Here is a 22943-nt window from a genome sequence, read left to right on the forward strand (position 1 = left end):
ATTACAAAAAAGTAAATTAAAACCCAAGGAATTCTTGCCAAAATCCCGATGCAAAACCAGATTCTCAACGCCATTTACATAATATACCACCAAAACTCCCATGCTCGCATCAATCAAATGCGGACTCCTTGATCCATATTGTGCATTGAATCCAATTTTCGTGTGCTCGTACCGATATCTCTATAATCACGAAACATGAAATAGACAAGAACCAACCCCTTATATACAATATAGCGGCCCTCCCTTTTGTTTTTCCCCACCTCATCTGTGATACGCTGGTAGTTGTTCCATATGTGAGTCACCGTCCCGAGATGGACCGGCACCCACGCCGTATCCAGGATATTCATCTGCTTCATCGAGATCAGGGGCTGTGGCTTCGTTGGCAGCATCGGCTGATGAGCTACCTCCCGGCCGCTCCATGTCATCTGGAAATTCTGGTGGCACGCTGGCTTCTTCCATCAGTCTTCGACGCTCGAGCTCTTGCTTGTCCTCCGTCGGGTGGCCAGCGGTTACTTCGTCCTCTGTGGGTGCGGATGGAGCAGCTTCGGCTTCGTCCATGTCTGGAACAACGGGGTCAGAGGATGCCGCACGAGGCGTGTCTTCTGCATCGTAAATATCGTCGTCTTCCCCTGGTGCTGAAGGCCCCGCGGGCGGTTGACTTGGTAATAGTCTTGTTTCAGCTTGTCGTATTCTGTCCTTCTCGGACATGTGGCTCTGATCAGGCATCTGAGGCGGCGGAATGTAGGACGGGGCGGCCTGTGGGCGATGGCCATTTACTTGAATGTCTCGTGATGAACCCGTCGTAGCCAAGGAAGATTGCTGTTGGACATCAGCAGGATGTGGAGGCGGGGTGGTGTAGTCGAGTTGAGCATTAGGAGGTGATAGGTGTGACTGCCCATTGGCGAGTATTGAGTTGAGTGGATGGTGAGGGCTATTATGGGATGGAGTTTCAGGCTGGATGATTTCGTCCTCGCCAGCCTCCTCCGCAATTCGAATGGTTCTTGTTTTGGCGACTGGCTTCGCAGCTGGCCGTGCTTTGGAGCTGTCGGTAGTCCCCACGACGGTTTCAAACGACAATGATATGATGCCCTTTTCACGTCTAACCTGCGAGGTGTCTGCAATGTTGGAGCCCCTCTGGGGGCCGAATGAGCCTTGGTTTGAGTCTGTATTGCTGCCATTGGATGTGCCAAATCTTGATGTCGAACCACCAGCCCCTAGCTGACTCGACAGCCTGCCTCCAAGGTCAACAATCACTTCAACTTGATACTTGAAGCTTATCATGTCACCTGGCACAGCCTTGATTGTTGGGAAAGCATCGTCAGGCACCCTCACGGAGACTGTGACTGAAGCCTGCAGCGTTTGAGGGTCGATGATGAGAGGTGCGGCATTCTGGTCCAAGTCCTTGCGAAACATGCTCGTTGAGCCACTTGACGACAATGACAGCCCTGCCAGCCCAGTTCGTGACTTTGGATACGGGTCGTCTTTGTGTAGCTTCCTTGCGAAGTGGACGCCTTGGGCGATCAATGATGGCGGTGGGTTTGTATCAATCCTCCCTTGCCGAAACAGAGTCGCAATGACACCAGTCATGCTCTTCACCCTCTTGATGTGCTGCACCATAACTCTCACCGAGACAGTGTCACCAGGAAGGCAGCCGCCCTTGAGCAACTCGACGGTCGTTGTAATCGTCTTGTCATCCACAACCTGCTGTTTTGCCGCAGACGTAAGTGTCGAGCCCACGTGTGATAACTGGGTGAACTCGGCCCTACTGGCGGTGCTGACGCTACGGCCACTCTCTCCGCTGATTTCGCTATGCATATCGCTTGGGGCAGATCCTGTGCGGGTTTCAATGGGCGAACTATGGGTGTTGTCACCACGGGTAGAATCTTCCGTGATGACGGATGAGTCGGCTTCGGAAGCAACATCATTGATGTCGACCGAAGCGGAGCCGGACGGTTTGTCGTTGACGGCAGGCTTTTTTCTTCGCGTCCGTTTAGATATTGGCTCTAGGAAAATGGTTCTCGACCGCGGCGGCGCAAGCAATCCGACGTCTATTTGCTGGACAAGAGTAACCTTTCTCTCACAGGTAGAGGTCGGGGCGATGGTCGTGGGTCTTGTTATTGTGGCAGTAATGGAGTATGAAATGGTTCCCCGTTCAAACTAATATCCCACGTTAGTTTTCTTTTCTTTTTTTCTCTCTTTGTGTCTTTTCTTTCTCGACACCTTGGCTTTATATATATATATATATAGAGAGAGAGAGAGAGAGGGAGGAGTGTATCTTACGTCAATGCTGCTGGGCAGGCCCTTATCCGGAAATATCAAATCGAAGCCAAACTCATATTTGCCCGGCTCTATCCTCCCCTCGCCGCTTAGAACCTGCTCGTCTTGAAACAGACTAATCAGCCCATTGCCCTGGTACTGTGGCCGTCGCGAGCTGCCTGGCGGGGGCAGTGTGGTGACGCTCTGCGCCTTCGCCACGGACGTGGGGTCCTTGAGGACTCGGACAAAGCCATGCAGCGAGACGACGAGGTGGGTAATGCGCAGCGGCTTGACGACGACGAGAACAACGGCACCGCGAACGGAATCCCCGGCGGCATACGTCCTGTGCGGCTCGTCACAGCGGATGTGGAAGTCGACGACGTTGCGGTTTCTGCTGCGGAGGGGCAGCGGCAGCTGCAAGGGCAGGCTCAATCGCGACAACAGGCTCGGGCGCGGAGCTGCAGTTGACGATGCATGTGGCGACTTGGCCAGCGACGGCGCGGGCACGGCCTCGCTGGCACTCTCATTCTCATTCTCGGGATCCCCAGAGACTCGGGCAGCCGCGGCAGGCGTCGTGAACGAGGGCGTCGACGATGTCGAGAGACGGCCGCCGGCTCCATCCCGTGGGGGATCTCGCGGCATTGGGCGAGCACGTCGGACGGCTGCGGGCCAGGCCCAAGGGCAAGGCTCGCAAACCCAAGTGCAAATGCAAACGCAGGACGCAGACGCAGGCGTAGACGCGGTGCCTGAGAGGAGCAAGCGATTCCGTCGGTGGTCGCTGCCCTCGACGCCTCGAGGCTGTGATGCAATGAAGCTATGATGCTATTGATGATGCGGACGAGCAAGAGGTCCGGTCGAGTCGAGTCACGACGGGATGGAACAGGCTGCGTCGAGGGTCAAACCCAAAACTAGACATGGATGTGCTTGGCGGCGGGCTGGGGCGGGAGGTCTGCCAGCTGCATCTGCGCCGTTGGGCTTGGGCCTGGGGGCTTCCCGGAGCGCTCGCAGGGGTCGAGTGTGAGCACGCACGGCCAAGAAGGGACATCGGAGAGAGGGGCGTCGCGGCCAGGGCACATGCACACATGTGCAGGCCAACAGTCAATGATGGATCCAGTCTGGTCACTGGCCCCATTTAAACATTCAATTGCGAATGTTGGACCTGACGATTCAGTCCTCATATTCACAATGCACCTGCCGTACAGCTCTGCCCCTGTCACCAGTTATGTATTATCGATCATGCTCAGGCGACTCGTACTCTCCTACGGAGTACTTGACTACTTCTAAGTAAGTACATACAAAGCACAGCAGGTAGGGCGGCCAAGGAGGTCGGGCATCCAGCATCCAGCATCCAGCATCCTGCCCATGCCGATTCCTCGCTCATGCGCCAGCCGGACAACTCGCCGAATACCACCAGCCCTAAAAACCAAACCACAGCCAGATTAAAAAAAAAAAGGGGGGGGGCAAGAGCAATGGTTACGGAGTAATCGGCTGCACACCACCTTTCGACAATCTTCACCCGCCCAGAGAGCCCCCACGTGCTTTAGCGGGACGACTCTGCCATCATGGTGGCCTCACCGTGGCATCGCAGTGGCAGAGTCTGCAACAACGGATCAAATGGAACAGAATGCACCACACCCTCTCATCCTCCATCCGATAGGGGGGTTACGCCATGCCCGACATAGAAGAAAGGAAGAATGAAAAAGCAAAGGCAGCGGCATGTTCTGAGCAATCAACACTCCAACTACCTAGGCACCTAGGTACATAATGCTTGATGCTTGGCCTTCTGCTTCGTGCTGGAGCTCTGCCAGCTCCCATGTCGGAAAGCTGGGACCAAGGTCCATGACTCTGCCAGTTGACACGTCATTTTTCCTTGTCTGAGACACATCGAGAGACCGACCTTTGCCCGTGGAACCAAAAAACGGTTTGCTTCACAAACAATTGCTGCAGGACGACTCCGTACGGACTACAAATTCCCAAACGCAAAGCCATGGTCGAGCGATGCAGGCCAGACCAAGTCGCCATTGTCATGCCCGACTTGGGGTGTTGCCCGCGCGTGCACATGTATATTTCTTTATCGCTACCTAAGTCTTTCCCCCTCCTCCTCCCTCCTCTTCCATCTTGTATTTTCTTGTCAAGATTGGCGATGCCTGCATCTTCTAGAATTCTATAGTGGGCTGGCGGCCTGGTTCAACGTCACGTTTTCTGCATCGGCCGTCATAGCTCTCGCGTGGCGCGCAACCACCAACACAGGTACGTTTCTGTACATGCTACATACATGTATGTACCTTGAGTACCTGAGTATTTAGGTACCTAGAGGCATATCGAGGCACGAATGCTCTCTGTACTCCGTACTCCTCCGTCTCATCCCTCGTGCACGTCCATATCTACTGTAGGTACAGTATATATACATATACTCTTGTACCCTCAGAACAACCCAAATGTCCTGGTTGGGTCGTTTGAAGACCCGTGGGGAAGCCAAGAAAAGCTTGATTCACTTCAATCTTTGCCTTTCTGTCAGCTCTCAAGCCACCGATGCTCCATCATCGTCCACACCTCTGTGATGACATGCTGGGGGGACATGGCACCTGCCAACTGTACCACTAAAAGTGGAGAAATCTCCTGGTAGTGTGAGCTCTTCTTCTCTCTCTATTATCACCAGATAATTCCATAGAATCAGTTCCCGTAGCTGTAGTGGTCCAGCTCGACTTTCACATCTGCGTAGCAAAAAGAAATGTTACAGCCTCAGTGTATTTCTTTACTCGTGTTGGGTATCGTCCTATGCCAGCCAACCACAAAATTGTACAAAACACATAACCTGCGCCACTAATGCCATGAATGCTTTCCATCATCTAGTGCTCCTCACATCACGTACGCCTGTGCCAAACTCATGCCATGTATACAATCCAGCGCCAAATCCGCCCAAAATGCAACACCCTACTTATGCAAACAGTGCCTTTATACTCCAAGACGGTCGAGTCCCCGTCAGTCTACACCTCAGTCCAATGCCTCACCTGACAAAATACTCCTCAAGATGCCAGCGGCTGGTCCATCGGCCACCGACTGGATTTCTTTCTCTCCTACGCAGCTAGCGATACGCTTCTCGCCTTCACTGCCAACAGTCGACTTCCGCCCACGCTTGCTAGGTGTCTGTGCCATGTTGAAGCTGCCATTCTTGCCATCCACAGCAGCAACGAGGCCCAACGTCTCCAAGCTGCCAACAACCTCTCGGAATTCTGAACTTGACAGTGGGTGCAGCAAGGAGTCTCGGGTGCACAACTGACAATATGTGTCAAAGAGAATCTTGATTGTCGGCGCCGATGACTGAGACTTGGACGGGGTGGCAGGCGTGTTGGACGCCCTCATCAACGCTCGACTCCTATTTTCGTACGCTGTCAGAGCACAGAGAGCAACCTTTTGTTGGAGATTCAGTGTCTTGAGCCGTTGAGTTGTGCCGTTGCTAAAGGCTGCAGCGGTGACCTTGTTGAGATGTCCTATCGACGCCCGAGGCGCAGTCTCTGCCGACAAGCTCTTGAGAGAGCTGGCCATAATTTGCAGAACGCTCCTCGCCGCCGATCCAACTCCCGCAGCCCCATTCACATTTTCGCTCAAGGGCCGCTTGGACGGTGTCATCTGCAGTAGCTTCTCTCGAGCCTCTTCCTCATGTTTCGATCTGGTCTCGGTTTCGATCAAGTCCAGTGCACGGCGACATATCTCAAAGGCCTTTCGAAGATCTCCAGTCTGGCTGGCGACTTTTCGAGAGCACAGCTCAATGGCGGCTGGGTGAATAAAGGGAACGTAACCGTCCTTGCCACCCTCAGGCATGAGAGACTTGAGCCTTGTGGTGATGATATTCTTAACCTGGGCGGCCGTGTATGGCAGGAACGGCAGTAGATCTGGCTTCAAATTCTTCGACTTCAGTCGTGGCAGGAAGCGATCGGTCAAATCCAGAGCGTTTGCGATGCCGATCAGGGTCAGACGGGATGATTTTTGAAGAGACCACTCAAATACCCGGTAAAGGCTCTCAAGGCCCATGGTCATGATGTGATCGATTTCGTCCAGGGTGATTAGGTAAACTGAGGATGACTTTGTTTTGGGGCAAAATGCCAGCTGGAGTGCTGAAATAGCTTCAGTCTCTGATGAGATGTTGGTGTCTTCTCCGAGCTCGTTGAGCAAGGTGGTGTACAGGTCTTTGGAGGACTTGATGCTCATGCAGTTGATGTATACACTCTTGATACCGTCCTTGTCGGAGAAGCCCCGAGTCATTTCTGTGATCATAGCGCTCTTGCCGGTTCCGGGTGCACCGCTAACGTAGAGACAGCCGCTTGGTGTTGACGAGCTGCAGCGGTTGAGGAACTTGATTAACTCCATCCGCTCAGATTCTCTTCCGATGAGCTGTCCTGGTTCTGCCCCACGGCTAAAGAGTTGCCGTGCAGAGTGGTAGATGGTCTGGATGGTGGACGGGGACAGAGGCGAGTTTGGAGTCAGACGTTTAAAAAGTTTTCCCGCCGACATGACCGCATGTCGAGGAGTGGTAGGATAGGCTGACAGCACATCTCGATGTCGTGGAGTCGATGGCGTGACTGGGTTCTTTTTGATGGATTCAGATCTTTGTCTCTTCCGAGGAGCATCCTCGACCACTTCCACCTCGATCTTGATGGTGTCGTGGACATCGGGAGTGCTTTGAGGGTCCTGGTTCTCCTCATCATCCTTGTAGAGGGCATATGCGTCGTGGTGTCTGAGTCTCTTGGTGGGAGTTGCAACAACGACTATTGCTCATTCAGTCAGCCTCAGCCAATGATGTAGAGGATTCACCTTCGCATGACGTCTCCTTCACTTACCAGAATCCCCATCGTTGCGATCCCTCTTTCCCAAAGCAGAGCGAGGCATTGTGATGGACAGTGCCTTCCAAATTATGGCTATGCGGTGCAATTGAAGAGCGGTTGTCCTTGCCGAAATGTTGGAATTTGGAAAACGGGGAGATGGGAAGTCGAAGGGGAGCGCAGACCAGCGGTAGCCAGGGCAATTAAGAAGCATGGGAGGTCGTACCCATACCTGCCCTTGCGTAGCCGCGCCACAAGAGGCGTGAAGACGGACGGCGGCGCGTTGGTACGCGTGATACGCGACCGAACGCGCAAACCCATTAAATTATGGCCCGTGACGCGCGGCACGTGACGCGCCTTTCATCGGCACCACCTAAGTATGAAGAAAGACTCTGTGGTTCATTCACATCTTTACATAAATTCTTTCATGCTACGGAGCACTTTAAAGCACACTCCACATATTGTGTCTGCGTACCGAACAAACGGGTGTATAGCTCCAGCACATGAACAGTCCATTGGATGAATTGCAGCCGTGTTCGTGATGCAATGGATCAATCATCAAACGTCCCGTGCTACTAGGAATTTCCAACTGCGGGTGCCAACCCGAGTTTTCCACCATTCTCCGGCAATTACAAGAGCGTGTCACAAATACATGTATATCGGGCTTTTGGAGAATATTCGAGCAGTACGACGTCCTTGAAGTTTACCCTCATGACCCCCGACTTGGGCAGGACAGTCTGCAAATCTCAGTCAGTCCAATCGACCACAACACGATACATTGCCCTCTTTGAAGTGACTCTAGCGTTTGACCATCTTTCTAGATCTTCTTGCCTGTGAGCAAAGTTTTGTCCCGGAACTCATTGCCAACATGGAGCATTGATCGACTTTTGTGGAACCATGCAAGTCGACGGGCATCATGAACCATGTGCTTGGCTTTAAGCCCTGGCGGTATTGTAACCACACCCATGTTCGATTCCGCAACGAGCAACTCCATGTTCTCTACCAAAAGCAGGGTGATTTGTGTAAGCGTTAGGGCAACACATATCTTGATGTGATTCTGGGAAGGCATCATCACGCCGCGAGAGTTGCTGCGACTACAGACTCTGACGTATTATGCGTTAGTTAGGCTCGGTTTGTATAAGAGAAGCGAGATCCGAAAGTTCCAGAATTCTGAAAAGGTTATCAGTGACGCATATGCAAGACACATTTCTGAGGTGCCGGCAATGGAAGACTCGCGGCTTGCCATCCTCGTCATGATACTGACCCACGGCCATACCATTCGGCAAGTACGGTTGCTTGCGAAGCTTTACTATCTGAAATCTTGTCATAGCCATTATACAGAGTACTTCACCAGCACATGATTTTCTCCTTCAACAGCCTCTTGATAAACAGGGGTTCGAGGCGCCGAGTTGTCCTGACATGTTGATCAACCACGAAGCTATGCGAACGAAGAAAGGACCGAAATTTAATAATGCCCAGCATGTATTAAAATCTAACTATGGCATCTAGAGGACGACACCGGGGGCGTCGAAGGAGCTCGTCACTCTTGGCTTGGCGGCCTCGGCCGCGTCGCTCGCGGCGTTCTGCTTTGCGTTGTTGGCGCCATTATTCTTCTGGCCTGCCTTCTGGCCTGCCTTTTGTCCGGCCTTCTGTCCTGCCTTCTGTCCTGCCTTCTGTCCTGCCTTCTGTCCGGCCTTCTGTCCGGCCTTCTGTCCGGCCTTCTGTCCTGCCTTCTGTCCTGCCTTCTGTCCTGCCTTGTTGGCGCCCTGGGCGTTGGCATTTCCGGGCGCTCGTGCCACCATCTCGACGTCCTCATCACGCTGGTCGAGGGTGACGGTGGTGTCGACTTGTCTAGCTTGAACAGCATCCGCGATTGCCGAGTCTCTAGCTGCGGCGTCAACGTCGCGCTTCTCGAAGTCGTCGGGAACGATGGATGGCGCGGCCAGCGCGCCGGTGAGGAGAGTGAGGACGAAAGCAGATGAGACCTTCATATTGTTGGATTAAAGAGTAGTTAGTTGTAGAAAAAAAAATAGAGGCTGTGAGAATGGAGAGTATTTGTTGAGTTGCTAATTGTGGTTGTTATAAGGATCCTTTCGACATTGGAGTCTTGATGCGACAACTCTTTTATATTTGTATTTCTCTCGTACATCAAGCCTGTTACTCTGTGACGGTCTGGACGACGGATCATTTTCAACCGAAACATGATCCACCGTGTTAGCGAAACTATGCAGAGGAAGAGATTGGCATCCTCATCCTGGCAAAGGGTCTCTGATCAGTGATGGGCGTTCAAGGCTCGGCAGCGCCATGCCGCTGGCGTGTCGCACAGAAAGCTTGGATGGTCTGAAGTCTGGTTTCAGCTGCGTCGTCTCGCGCAGATTATGGTGCTTGGGGAAGCCACCTGCTTGCCGTCTTGCTCTTCCTCTTGTCTTGGTCCGCCGGCGCGCTCTCATCGTGAGCCAACTGAGCCGCGAGACCCGTACAGACAGGCTCGAGATGCCACCCCGAAACGGCAAAAGGACGAGTAATATCCAAGCATGTTCATCGGGTGGAGCTGAGACGTAAGGCTGTGCCGAAAAGGGCCTCCGAACCTCGTCGTGATGAAGCCGCGAAACTCGAATCTGGGTTTCAGCTCTTGTCTGAGTCGCTCGACTTGAAACACGTCAAACCCTGCCACCACGACGCACCTCGGCGCATGAGATGGAAGGCAAGCCACGGCCGCGATGGTGTCTTGACAAGTTTCCATGATTGTTCCTTGCTCTTGGCGCCATTGAATGCCCGTTTCGTCTCCCCGCCTGGTTGTTCCCTCGTGGCATCTCGGCCGGATTCCGCACGAATTCCACGAAAAGCCAAGACAATTGCCCAGCTCGTTCGTCAACTACTAGCTCGGGATATTTTACACTTAAGCTCATGTCATGTTTTGTATTGAGTAAGAGCTGACACGGACCCAGTTCTTCGCCGTTTGATGCCACGAGCTCAATGACCAGTCCAACATGGAGCTCAACATGGAGCTCACTTGGCCCGAGTCGTCCTGGAAATAGAAATCTGGGGTTTCCCTGGGAGCTAGCATCTGCTGACGCGCCGTGGGAGAGGCAACGAGATAATACCGACACTAACGGCGAGCGCGAGGCCTTTTCATAGTTTGCGGATGATGAGGACGGTCTGCATACATATACCACACCATCAATGAGACAGACGCTTATCTGGGTAATGTGCCAATTCACAGGATGGAAAATCTGACGATATCTATTCACCAATACTTTCTTGGGCCTTATTCCGCGGTAGTTGTGCTGTGGTTCAACGCAGTGTCTCGGGATACTACATCGACAATCTGGACGTTGCCAAAACTTGAACTGTGCTTGTTTTCCGGGTATTTCTCTGACAAAGGGCCAATGATGATGGGTTTTTAGCTTCGTCTTGGCTGAGCTACTCATCCATCATATGCCATAGGTCCCGCTGACACGAATTCTATCCATCTGGCGCCGAAACACGCTGGTTGTGAAACGGCTTGAGCTGAATAGTGAATACAATTCCCTGAGCATCCGGGTGTCTGTGGTCTACCAAGTCTCAGTCTGGCCCATTTATCTCGACAAAAACCATGCGGCCCAGCAGAAGAAACAAGCCAGTCTCGAGGAGATGGCCATGGCCGTGGCAGCTGCTGTTTGAAGCAGCCCTGTCACTGCGTTACCAAGACGAGCAGGATGGCGCAGTTCAAGTCCAATGACTCTTGATCAAGAACATGGCAGAGTCAGAACATGACATGACGTTCCTCGTTCGCGTTCCGGAAAATAAACAAGTTTCCTCATTCTGATCTCCCGCATGGATGCCAGCAGCGGTCTCATTCACATGACATGGGTGAGAAGGTCAATCCCCCCTTTTGCCATGTCTAACCCTAACAGCAATGACGATCAATGAGAGCAGTAAGGTATTGGGGTATTGGGGGGGGTGTGATCCGCCAAGTCGCAGCGATCAACTAAAGAGACTCCGTCGTCATCATGCACCATGTGTCGATGCCACACGTAGTGTTGCAGGAAACGCAGCATCCAAAATACGCAAAACATTCCAAATATATCTTGATTTCTGCCAGCATTGAGGCCTCCCTTAATTTAAATGTAAGGCATTAGCTCCCCCGGAGGAAAAAAACACAATATAACTGTATTACGCCCTCAAGCTATGTACATTGACTCAACAGCCCAGTCCGTGTCTCTTGACTCCTGAGTACCCATCACCTCACTCCTCAGAGGCTCTGTTGCAGCCCTTCACGCAGCAGTAAGCCGAGTCAACTGCGCTGTTGACCAATTCCCCAGAGTCGTAGAATCACTCTCGGGCGAGTTGCAGGTTTCCTTTCCTCCTCTCTCGCACGAACAACGCCGCAAAGGCCGCCGTGGCTCACGCCAACGAAACACCAACTCCGATGCCAATGGTGACGGCGGTTACGATAGGTACAGTCCCTCTGCACCGTTTCCATGGCGCGCTCGTCGCAGTCGTCAGCGCTGCAACGTCGTTTCGCAGCGCGGCATTGTCAACAATTTCTGTCCCCCCCCCCGGGGAACTATGAAGTTCCTGATGCTGAAAAGGGACAAATGACAGGCGAATTTCCTATTGCCACATGCCCACACTCCTGAGTGCTGTTTGCCTGCTGCGAGGTGGCTCGTATCAGCCCGAGTCTTCTTTACTCCTCGGGCCGCAACGTGCTCGTTGTCATACCAAACGATTCACTGATACTGCTGCCTTTGTGGCAGTAATTCGCGCACGACTATCGACCTAAAGTTCTTGTCCGGACAGCCGGCCCGGTATATGGCCATGTTGTGCGGCCCGTAGCAAAGGCCGTTCGATAGACAACAGTGGCTTTCGTAGCAGCACCCTGAGGTTGACTTGCCTGGCCCTTGGCTGCATGGACGTAGATGAGTTGCTTCCATTCCGTTCCTCCAGTAGCAACAATGTCCTCTCGAAGTCGACATGAGCGAGAGGACTAGTAGAAATATTTGGGCGAGTTTCATTCTGGACGTTGCTGCCTTGGATACTCCCCCGTAGTCGGCGGTGCTCTGCCTCGTGGCTGTTGCGGTCACGATTCGCCAATGGAACAGATGCGGTTGGAGGCTAATTTTTCCCTGTAGCTGTAATCCAAGACCTTTGGAAGATTGAGGTTGAATGAATTAGGAAACAAGAAACATCTTGGATTGTTCTCCCCTGACATAGGCGTCAACCATGACTGGCAACACATATTAACTTGTGACCTCGGCTAAATCCCACCCTACTTGTGAGTACTAATTTATATAATTTATAACTTGTTCTCTGTAATATTGTGACTTGCCAAAAGCCAAAGACCTAACAAAGGGCCGCCAGAGCAGATAATTAATCATCTGTCGCCTACAGCGGCGGCGGCACGAGCTCAGACGCACACCGCAAATATCAGGTATAGCAATAAACATCAAGTACCAATCAATCACGCATAACGGCTGAGATAATATTGGTATACATGTACGAGTCAACTCCAAAACTTGGCTGTCGGAGCTTTGCCATGAGCACGTAGCATATACCAACATGCAAGAAGCCTCTTTGACACATGGCCAATGTCTGAGAATACCACATGCAAAATATGCCTTCTGGCAAATAGGAAAGCTGCATTACGCTAGGAATTGAAGATTTTCTGCGCAGGCTCCAGGAGCCATTGTAAGAACAAACATTGAAGTGAATCACAGACTGAACGTCTACACAACCAACCAACCAAGACACAATCGCCGCACAGCACACAGGCAATGACACAACCGAAATTCATTCATTGCGTACCGCTACTACGTCTAACGCGTTGGAATAGACTAGACGCGTACGGTGCACAAGTAAAAAAGCGCAATCTGAGAAGCCACGCCCCGTCCTAGACTCATCCGTCGATGTGCCCCTTGCAAGCATCTTGTAGTTCGAATCAATGACAACATTGAAGTGCTCTCAAGTTCACTGTCTTATCCCAAACTATTAATCATGTGCCGGCATTGGGCTCCATCAGTGCGTAACATTCCCTGATCCTAGACTTCGTTGCCTAGGGTCACATATATACACAAGGAACATCGCCAGCCAAATGTCGGTTATACAATTCAATCAGCTACCATCCGACCGCAAGCTATGACCCGGCTAGTAGTTGAAAGGAGCCTCCAGAAACACGCTTCTAACCACCCAAAGAAGCAGGATATCACACTCAGCTCCTTAAAATCATTTAGTCATCAGCAACAACGTCGTCGCAGAATACATCATACAATACAAATGAGAGTTTTGGCATGGGTCAGCTCAAAACTAGAAGAGAAAAAAAATACAGCTCTTAGCATAAACACAATGCTGGTGGTGCAATACAAAGACCACTGATCTCACATTCAGGGAGAATGATGTGTCCATGCTCATCCAGCCACTCTTCGCACCCATAGCGTTGTAGGCTCATATTCAGCGTTCTTGTCTTGGCGTTTGTAAGCACGGAACAATCGAAGGCCTAGTTCATGCTCTTGACTCTGGATCATGGCCAATTCCTCCCGGAGTCCCTCAACCTTTTGCTTCTCCTCTTCTCGCCTGCGCAGAACCTGATCACTAGCCAACAAGTTGTCTTGGGGCATAAGCTCCGTCATCTGTTTGATGCTCTTCTCAATATTGACGCGGCGGTGAGCGAGACTATTAAGTTGAGAGTTCAATTGCGAGACTGGATCGTCAGCGAGCGACAGCTCAGGTGGCGCCGGAGGAAGAGGTTTAGACATTGACAACGTAGACGCCCGACGGTCTGCCGATTTCATGTCGCTCGTGGACCGACGATATTGACCCGTGGCATCATAGCCACCAGAAAGACCCCGAGATGCTCCCACACTCGTGTATGGGCTCGACATCGACACCACCGCACGCCCCCCAAAGCTAGTCGACCTGTGTCTGTCGCCAACCGCTGGCTTCCCAGTATTCGTAGAGCCGGAAGCCGGTGGCATATTTGGTAGTGGTGGTACGTCTTCCTCGGCGGATTGTCGAGGAGTGCCTGGATTTGATGTTGCATAGGTGGTGATGCTGAAACGCGAAGGGGGTGGCACCCATGTCTCATCTGGGCGGGCTGAAGACGGCCAGGCGGGGGTGACTATATTTCCCGCGCCGTCTGAAGATTTGGCATTTGAAGGCAAGGAGTTCGGCCTAAAGCTTGCCTGGCTTGATTGAGGAGGCGGCTTCCTCTTGAAGGCTTTGATGGAAGACGGGAGAGCCTCTGGTGGATGTGACGCGAGAGCTTGGTTATGCCAGTTGGGTGGAGGGGTATGACGAGCCCTGGGCTCGGGCGTTGGGAAATCACTGTGGGGTGGACTTGGATACGGGTTCTCGGCAGTGACAGGTTGCCGCTCAATAGACAGCTGGGTCGGTGGTGAGATCGATTTTCTGGTTTTGTGCTTAGCGGTAAGAGGGAAGAACTTCCTCATCGTGCTTCCAGCGCCAAAAGACTCGGACGTTCCAGATCCTGTAGCTGCTGCCAGGGGTCTCCCGTTGCGACCGGGTCGTTTGCTGCTCTTTCGCGGAATGCCCAGTGGCGCAACATTCAAGTCGTCGCGAACAGGTTCGACTATCACAGACCGGCCGCTAGCTCCATTCCAAGGCGGGCGGCTATCGAGTGGTTGCGGTTTCTCTTTTGTAGGCCAGCGCATTTGTAACCCATGTGAAGGCGAAGAGATATTCATATTCTTATTTTCGAGGGGGGAAAGAGGCGTGTTTGAATCAATAGACATGACTGGACGCCGGGTATGACGAAACGAATCGCTATCTGGAGGGGTGAGTACCCGTCCAGTATGAACTTGCTCGTTCCATGCTCTTCCACCATGTGATTGAATTTCTCGTGGCTGAGTCACTAGACCTCCGTCATCATGTTGTGCAGATAGACTTGGCTTGGGTATAGCAGTCCTTTGTTGTTGCGACGGTAGGCAGAGGGCATCATGGTTATTCCCATGAAATGCTGTCCGCTGAATGTCATCCAAGTCGTCATCGATAGGGGATACATCTCCAGCTGTAAACCTGTTCCAATGTCAGAATTGCGACAAGCTCCCCCCACATCCTAAATACAACGTACCGGTCTTGCGTGGCACAAACGTCCGGCGAGCTGGGCGGCGATATTTGGTCAGCCGCATAGCCGCCTAGGCCAGTTGAAGACTCCAGTTTGTATTTCGGTACAGGTGTCAACGATTCTCCGTCGCTCTTGTCGTAGACTGAGGATGCTGGGCGCCAGACAGGATTCGTTTGAAGTTGCGAGGATTGTTGCAGCTGCAGCTGCAGTTGTTGGCGCTGTTTTCTGCGGGAGCTTCGCCGAGGAGGCACGATATCTGGATGCACAGATCCAAATGCGTTTTGCGATGGCAAAATACTAAGACCGAGTAGTATCACAAATTAGATATGAGAAATGTGAGGTTCGCAGGAGACATATTTTTACTCCGACTTGGCTGAGCCATCTATAGCCGCAGTGAGAAGGGCTGTGATGAGCAATTATGCTCCGCACGCAGCCCCAAACAATGACAGGTATTGATTGACTTTTTATGATGTTCACTTGAACAAACAATGCGTGGCGCAGGACAAGTCTGCCCTGGACCATGAACACCAAGTCGGCTTTTGATACTTAAAAATAGCTACCGCATGACCAGCAGGTGGGTTAAAGACGCAAGCGCCACGCCAAGGCACTTGATGCAAGAAATAGCGGTGGGAAATCGAAAAGGAACGTGCGCTTACATGTCAACGTTGTGGTATCGGGGCACGACCTTGCCTCGCTGAATAGCGAATCGGTTGGGGCTGTGTGTATCGTGAAAAATCCCCAAGTCGTCGAGTGGTTCGGGAAAGTTGTCGTCAACAGCGTCTAGGCGATGATGTGTCCTCCCAGGTCTGACAGCTCGCGCGCGCTTTTGGGCCACCATGTGCTTATGTACGCTGCCACCTGAATGACGTCCCTGGAAGACTTCCTCTGGGGCTGCCATGGCAGACGGTGATGACGAGGTTCGCAGGCGGTCCCACATGGCGGAATCTAAGCCTAAAAACTTGGTAGGGCCTACTAAAACGTGAGACACAGGAGGCCGGAGTGTGTTGATGGTGGTGGTGGCGGTGGCTGGCAGCGCTTGGCAAGCTTTCCGGACTCGCCCAAGCTCCTCTGACCTGCGAGAACCTACCGAAAAGGCCGGTTTGTAAGTTATTTATTGGTTGAGCCGGGTGGGCAGATGCTTGGCCAGTTGGCTGGGCTTGGGACTGACCAATTTCTAGACTGGTTCGAGCTTCAGTCTTGCAAAACCGAGGTTTTATTCGTTCCAAAGCACACAATATGAGCTTGCTTCGTCCTCTGATGCACAACACCAAGGGCCGAACAAAAGGAAAAGCCGTTTAGCTACTTGTTGAGATGGTGGGTGGCGTGGCTAATATTGACTCTTGCGAGTGCTCCAAGTGGTTGCAGGGGCCACCAGAACATCCAGGGCAACTGGTCGTCTGGGTGTTGTTGTGGTGTTGACGGTCTTGTTCGTGGGCCGCTCGGCCATGCGCGTGCCAGACAATGGAGTTGATGCTTCGGATCAATGATGGCTGAAAAGCTGGCTGAAAAGATTGCGAGGCCAAAAAATAAATATTGACAGTCTGGTTCAAAGCGAGCTCAAAGCTCACCAGACATGTGCAAGTCAGCGGGTCGCACGTACCACGGGGAGGTAGTTCCTTCCTTCCCTTTGTCTGTTCGCCGTGCCTTCCGATGGAAAAGGCTTCGCAATTGGTAAGACAAGAGGTCCGTCGAGTTGGCAGAGCCAAAGAGTATTGTCAGGGTTTCAAGGCCGACAGACTTGCAATGGCTTATCCTGGTTTATGTATGATTTCCATCGATAATGCGGTACTCCATGCTCCATGCCCCATACTCCATACTCCGTACTCCGTACATACACTGTTCCTGAGACTAATTATAATCTCAGCCAAGGGGTCAGCCCACCCCGCAATTGCCTTGTCGCGATCTGCATTCAACCAGAGCCACTAGCCATGCGTTTGCATCCACAGTCCGCGAACCCGCGCGCGGTTGGAAAATGACGGCAAACATAGCAATTTGCCAATGGATCTCCTTCCGTGGCTGCAGTGCTGTCGGCCTTGTCCTTGATCGCACAGACGTTTTGCAACGGATGGCTTGTTTCCCAAATGGCCCTATCTCTGTCAGGACTGAGATGGGTAGGGATCAGCCCCTTATGTACATGAGTGCAGAATCTTTACCGCCATAAACCAGCTCTTCACCAGCTCGCCAGTATCAGACGACAGGAGCCAACCGAGCCAAACAAAACATGGTTGAATGTTCTAGCGTCTAGCGACAAACATTCTGGGCCATACGCTTCTCGCCGTCTCACACCTCGGCTGGCGTCCTGTTCCATGTTGGTTTCAGAACATTAGGCCGAATGGCAGGTACTTGGGCAACTGTTGAAAAACATGCCTCGTGACGAAAACGAATGTCAAATCGATACAATCTTCTCCGAACTGATTCCAGATACAGAAAGGGTTACTTACTTGAGACGGTTCTCATGCTATCGGAAGGCGACACGCAAGATTCCATTAATACACATCATCTTACTCGTCGTGATGCCTTCTTCACAGCCAGGAATGAGAATATCAACCTTCTCGAGATTCCGGTTACGTCCAATTTTATCAGCCTAGGGTCACACCGAAATGACTACTGGGCAATGTCCAGGTCCAGATATCAGTCTTGCCACTGAAAAAGCAGCCAAGCACGAACAATGTTGTGGCCACTTGATTTGTGGGTGCACGCCTGGATAAAACGGGGTATTCTCACCATGATGCTATCTATGCGAACTTGGCAGCATTTCCTACTTTCTTGCCCACTGTACATGCTTACTGTACGGAGGTGTTTTTGTATCCCAGCTTCGTTGCGCGCACATGGAAAAGCTCCCAGGTTTCTTTGTTGCCAGCCATCAAGCAAACACATCTACCTACTGTACCTAGGTAGGTAGTCAATAGCAACTTCGGCCAATAGTTTGTTTCATGAGCAGGCGCTGGGTGTCCGATCAGGCCAGCATCTTGAGTAATGGCTACTGTTTCAGGCCTCGGCGGCGCCAAACCCTGGCTCACTCCACCACGCTCTCCTTACTCGTCTGAATAGAGCAGTTGCACACGACAAAGCCAGCAAATGCTCCGCAAGCACGGACTACGCTATACCTTCGAGTGGGCTTTCAAAATTTAGTTATCACTGCCGACTATCTTGGGAATTCTACTTACCCTTGACGGTGAACAGAGATGGTTGGTACTCGGTACTCTTTCCGGACTGAATTCACTTCGTCGAAAGAGGGCAAGGAGCACAGCAAAATGATCAGGATGTGCGGGACAAATGACCACTGCGACAACTCGAAATATTCCTCAATGCTGAGCCAGGTACAGTGTTCCAATCGCATCATCGCGATCGACACTCCCAGACCGGACGTTGGCGCGGTTAATGGCTCCAACGATGACAGAATTGTATGTTGGCACGGAGGCCAGCCTTCATTCCCTTTCAAGACTGTTATTCAGGTGTGCTACTCCGTATCGCGGCATCATTACCCGTAGCTCGTGTGTCAAGGTGGTCAGGACATGAAAGGTCGCAGTCTCTCGTTGTAAGGGTTCTCGTGTTTCCAATGATTCTTGATTGTATTCTGAATGGCAATGTAGAGATACAAGATCCACGCCAGTCAACGACTAGAAACACATGCTCTTTGATTGTAGTTCAGCACTAGACAGCTTCATCGAGGATGATTGTTACGTCTGGTTACATACAATCGAGCGCTAGCGCCGGCAGGAGGCTTCTTATATGCTGTTTTTCACGCCGTACCCATCCATACAACTCAACTGTGTGAATTCAATGGGACTTGGACAACATGGCCAGGTTAGTGATATCCGCCAAAGAGCAGCAGAGCATTTCAGGTATTTTGTCCGCTCATTTAACGACGCCCAGCTCTGAAAGGCATGGACCGATGAACTTAAAGCATTGCCCACAGAGTCACACCACCCGCCAATCCCCAGCCAACAACATGGCTTAATAAAGGTTGACCAAGGGCGCTCGCTGCGCTTCTCCCACCGGAACCATCCACGGTTCCGTCATGCTGGACCCTGAATTCGACCGTCAATCCAGACGGGGTGCATATCGTCCCGGCAGCGCAGTTCATCACGGCACTCCACTGACCACTGGCGCATCGTTGGAACGAGTTGGTCATGCAGTTCCATTGGCCTTCGGTGGAACAGGACGAGCCAACTGACTGGGAGCGTCTGAATAAACTCGGCGGTGCAATTTCAGTCTTGTGAGCGTATGCATGAGCTGCAAGCATGGGCAAAAGAATGAGTGCAATTGCCGTTTGCAGAAAAAATGGCCGTAGCTGAGAAAAATCCATGTGTATTTGTGTAAGATGGTCGGCGAGGGCAATATGAATTGCCCAATTCGGAAGAATGGACTTGAATCGTTGGACAAAATCAACGGCTGAAGGCGTAGGAGGGGCTCCGATGATTTCCTCTCTCTCTGCTCTTTATGAAAAGAAATTAAAAAAATTAAAAGAAAAAAAAACCGAGTTTATAAAATCGGGACGTGGTGAAATTTAACCTGTTCACAATGGTGCCTTTCCTGCCAAATTCGCTTTGTGACCGAATTGCTGCCCAGTTCGGACCCATCGCCACGGACGTGTATACATCACATTGGCGGGATCGAGTCACGAACCCACCAGATTCACGTTGGGACAGCTGGGATCGAAGCGGTGTAATGGCCCCAGGCCCTGTGCCTGACGGGATCATGGCAGGGTTGGATTGGGCTGCAGATGTTCAATGCGCGGCAGGTCCCCGGGATCGATATGAGCGAGACATGGGCCATTACCGCTGCTCAAAATTTCGGGTTTAATCCACGCATAAAATAGTGAGTTTGGACATGTTTTTTTAATATTTCGCTGCAATTTCGAGATTTGGATCCTTTTCTGGGAATTCATTTCTACAACTCCTCTAGCCCAATTAGTATCTTCAAATTTTGCCTAGCAAACGACTACATATGCACGAGTCAGAGCCGTGACGGGATCGCCACGGACAACTCATCCCGTAACCAAGCCCCAAACCGAGAGTTTGAAGCAAAAGAGTGACTTGCCAAACGCTGCGGCTAAAGAAGCCTACTGTCAATATCCCGCGGAGCCGTGAGCTGTGAAGTGGCGGACGAGGAGGGTGAGCAACATGAAGACTATCACGCGCCGAACGGTCTCAACCCTCCTTCCATTAGATGAGTAGTCCGTGTATGACACGCAACTGAACAATGGTATATAGAACTGCGTAATCTACCTAGTTCCTTGGTGGACGATTGTTGGACGCGATCGGAGAATATATACGCTCAAGACACCCGGCAGACTCGAACGTCTTCGCAGACCAACGCGCATTCGCCAACAGCGTCGTAACATCAGCAAGTCGACGTTGAGCTCTTCTTCCAGCAAAAAATGCCCAATGCAGCGTCACAGCGAAAGAGAGAGCTGCCAATGCCATCATCTCAGCTTCCCCAACCGAAATACCTGTACTGACCGCTCGCCGTATACTCCGCCCCGCGGGTGTTTTGCAATCCTTGTGTACCGGGGCAGAAACAAGTCCTGCCTTCGCTCTCAGTCCCTCCTCTGTTCGGGGCCTCTGTGCCCGCCCCCATGGTGAATCCCTCAAGCAGCGCCGTCTTTGCTCGCGGCTGCCTCATCCCCTTGAACCCTCGTCATACGACGGAGTCTCTGTAGAACAAGCAGCACAGATACTGCCGTCAGGGCCAGAGACAAGACACAAGTCACCAAAACCGCCACAATGACAACGGTTTCCTTCTCGGCCGTGGGCGAAGTTTGTATGGTGATGGCCGTGCCGTTCGCGTTGGGGAAGTCTGTCTCTGGGTTCCACATCCTGAGTGTTTGTTTCTGGAGGAGCATTTAGTCACTGGTTTTTCACTCATGACGGCGGTGATTTCTTACTGGGAAGTCTCGAGTCTTTTATGCCGGTAGTTGAGGGCGGAGTCACGATTTGCGAGATTGCGTTGGACTGGTTGATGTTTCTGAGATTTATCATGTTGCCGGTTGTCATGGCATTTGATTTGAAATTTGGGAGTTTTGATATTGTTCAGCGCGGCGACATTGTTGTTGTCTTGTGAGTTTGCTTGGTTCAATCGCATTAATATTGTTGCCGAAAGTGAGCGTGATGTGACAGGCATGCATATCTTGCTATATATAACAACCGCTTTCACCTGGGCATTTTTTTAAAAAAAAAAAAAAAACACCCAAGAAAATCCACCAGGTATTGTCATCCTTGTAAGATTGATATTATTCCGTTTATCGACATTATATACCTAGGCAAATGGTACCACACCCCAGCGCTTGGTGCGTGTCGCCACAACCAATTGACAATATGCATACATGTATATACATATGCATGAGTATGCCCCAGTGATATCCTAAACTCCAAAGGCCATGTGCTGCAAGTTTCTGATGCCCTCCTCCATATTCTGCACGCGTCTTGCAATGTCTTCCCCGTCCATGGCCGCGATTCCCTCTCCCATTCTCATTACTTCTTACATGCGTTTCAAAACATATCGGCAATGTGGTGAGTTTGTACATGTGAACTTATTAATAATTTATGAAATAATCTTAAAAACGTCGGAACCGATGCGTAGCGGTGTCATTCCAAGCTGGGTATGTTGTGTGCCACTTGCCATCGTCATACGTATTTGTTGAGGTTGATGAGGATGAGGGCGTGAGGAAGACAGTGCTCAAAGTGGTGGGGATCCAGGTGGTAGTCGCTATGGGCGCAGGAGTCGTGGCGGACAGTTCCGGTCTACTTCCGGTTCCAAGAAGAGTCGTTGCGCGTACGGCTGTGTTGGTGGTTTCTGAAAATGGATTTGATGTGGTTGTTGTGTGGTTGGAGCTTGGAACAGACCAAGGTGTTGTTGACATTGGTGCAGGCGGCGTCGCAGAGGGGATCGAGGGGATTGTATCCGTGGGAGATGTTGGGGTGACGACGATGGATGTTGTGGAACTAATGGGCGATATGGGTGTTGCTGCTGTAGAGTTGGCCTGAGTGGAGGTGGTAGTAAGTGTTGCTGTTGTTGGATCAGAAACCGGAGTCGTTGTTGGACCAGAAACTGGAGTCGCTGTTGAATCAGAAACTGAAGTCGTTGTTGAATCGGAAACTGAAGTGGTTGTAGGAGCAATCACTGAGCTCGTCGTCGCAGGGGTGGCAATTGAGGCCGTCGTTGATGCAACAGTGGGTGTCACTTCAGCAGTCACAGTTATTGTAACATCTGGGTTGCCTCCAATGGGAATTATTGAGATGGTGGTAGGAGCCGGGTGCGTGACAGTAACAGGTTGGCCAGTTTTCGTGACTGTGTGAGTAACAGGATCTTCGGTCTCGACGACCGTCTTGGTCACGTCACTGCCCTTGGAGCTATTTTCGCCATTGCCACCGTTGCCGCTTTGTGGATCATCATCGCCAGGCTCAAGAGGTACCACGGAATACTTGGGCTTAACAGGAGTAGTAGCTGCTGCTCGAGGCACCATGTCCAATTGTGGGAGTGCAGAACCAAGCGTGGCAAGTGCTGAGAGCACGGCAACGAATGAGACGGGTCCACGCATGTTGACGAAAACTGTCCCTTCAAACTGCGCCGGCCGTAGCAATGTGGTTGTGGTTATGGTTGCGATGTTGTTTCAGATGGTAGTTGAGGAAGTCCCAAGGACAAGAATGGATGACAACGGATGGTGATTAGTGCAGTTGACGAGGAATGCAAATGCAGTCTTGTAGACGAAAATGGACAAGACGGAGAATGGCCACTGGTGGCAGTAAATATAGAAAAGAGAAAAGGCATGTAACGCCAGATGCGTACATATGTACGAAGTA

General features: G+C 51.6%; 6 protein-coding genes across 6 annotated transcripts; all 6 read right to left on the reverse strand.

Moving 5' to 3' along the window:
• Positions 1-261: 261 nt before the first annotated feature.
• prr-3 (pH-response regulator protein palF/prr-3) lies at positions 262-2898 on the reverse strand (the record flags this gene model as incomplete). Its single annotated transcript, XM_014690831.1, has 2 exons — positions 262-2157; positions 2281-2898. The coding sequence occupies 2 exons, from the start codon at positions 2896-2898 to the stop codon at positions 262-264; spliced, it is 2514 nt and encodes an 837-aa protein (XP_014546317.1).
• A 2352-nt stretch (positions 2899-5250) lies between these two features.
• Positions 5251-7143, reverse strand: cdc18 (Cell division control protein 18; the record flags this gene model as incomplete). The annotated part of the gene is made up of 2 exons (XM_014690830.1): positions 5251-7022; positions 7095-7143. The coding sequence occupies 2 exons, from the start codon at positions 7141-7143 to the stop codon at positions 5251-5253; spliced, it is 1821 nt and encodes a 606-aa protein (XP_014546316.1).
• Positions 7144-8581: 1438 nt separating this feature from the next.
• On the reverse strand, positions 8582-9067 carry G6M90_00g100340 (uncharacterized protein; the record flags this gene model as incomplete). The annotated part of the gene is made up of 1 exon (XM_014690829.1): positions 8582-9067. The coding sequence occupies one exon, from the start codon at positions 9065-9067 to the stop codon at positions 8582-8584; it is 486 nt and encodes a 161-aa protein (XP_014546315.1).
• Positions 9068-13462: 4395 nt separating this feature from the next.
• On the reverse strand, positions 13463-16075 carry G6M90_00g100350 (uncharacterized protein; the record flags this gene model as incomplete). The annotated part of the gene is made up of 3 exons (XM_014690828.1): positions 13463-15089; positions 15145-15435; positions 15795-16075. The coding sequence occupies 3 exons, from the start codon at positions 16073-16075 to the stop codon at positions 13463-13465; spliced, it is 2199 nt and encodes a 732-aa protein (XP_014546314.1).
• Positions 16076-20731: 4656 nt separating this feature from the next.
• On the reverse strand, positions 20732-20959 carry G6M90_00g100360 (uncharacterized protein; the record flags this gene model as incomplete). Its single annotated transcript, XM_066131574.1, has 1 exon — positions 20732-20959. The coding sequence occupies one exon, from the start codon at positions 20957-20959 to the stop codon at positions 20732-20734; it is 228 nt and encodes a 75-aa protein (XP_065987574.1).
• A 738-nt stretch (positions 20960-21697) lies between these two features.
• On the reverse strand, positions 21698-22681 carry G6M90_00g100370 (uncharacterized protein; the record flags this gene model as incomplete). The annotated part of the gene is made up of 1 exon (XM_014690827.1): positions 21698-22681. The coding sequence occupies one exon, from the start codon at positions 22679-22681 to the stop codon at positions 21698-21700; it is 984 nt and encodes a 327-aa protein (XP_014546313.1).
• Positions 22682-22943: the final 262 nt, after the last annotated feature.

Source organism: Metarhizium brunneum, chromosome 6, assembly GCF_013426205.1.
Source record: "Metarhizium brunneum chromosome 6, complete sequence".
NCBI classification, from domain to species: domain Eukaryota; kingdom Fungi; phylum Ascomycota; class Sordariomycetes; order Hypocreales; family Clavicipitaceae; genus Metarhizium; species Metarhizium brunneum.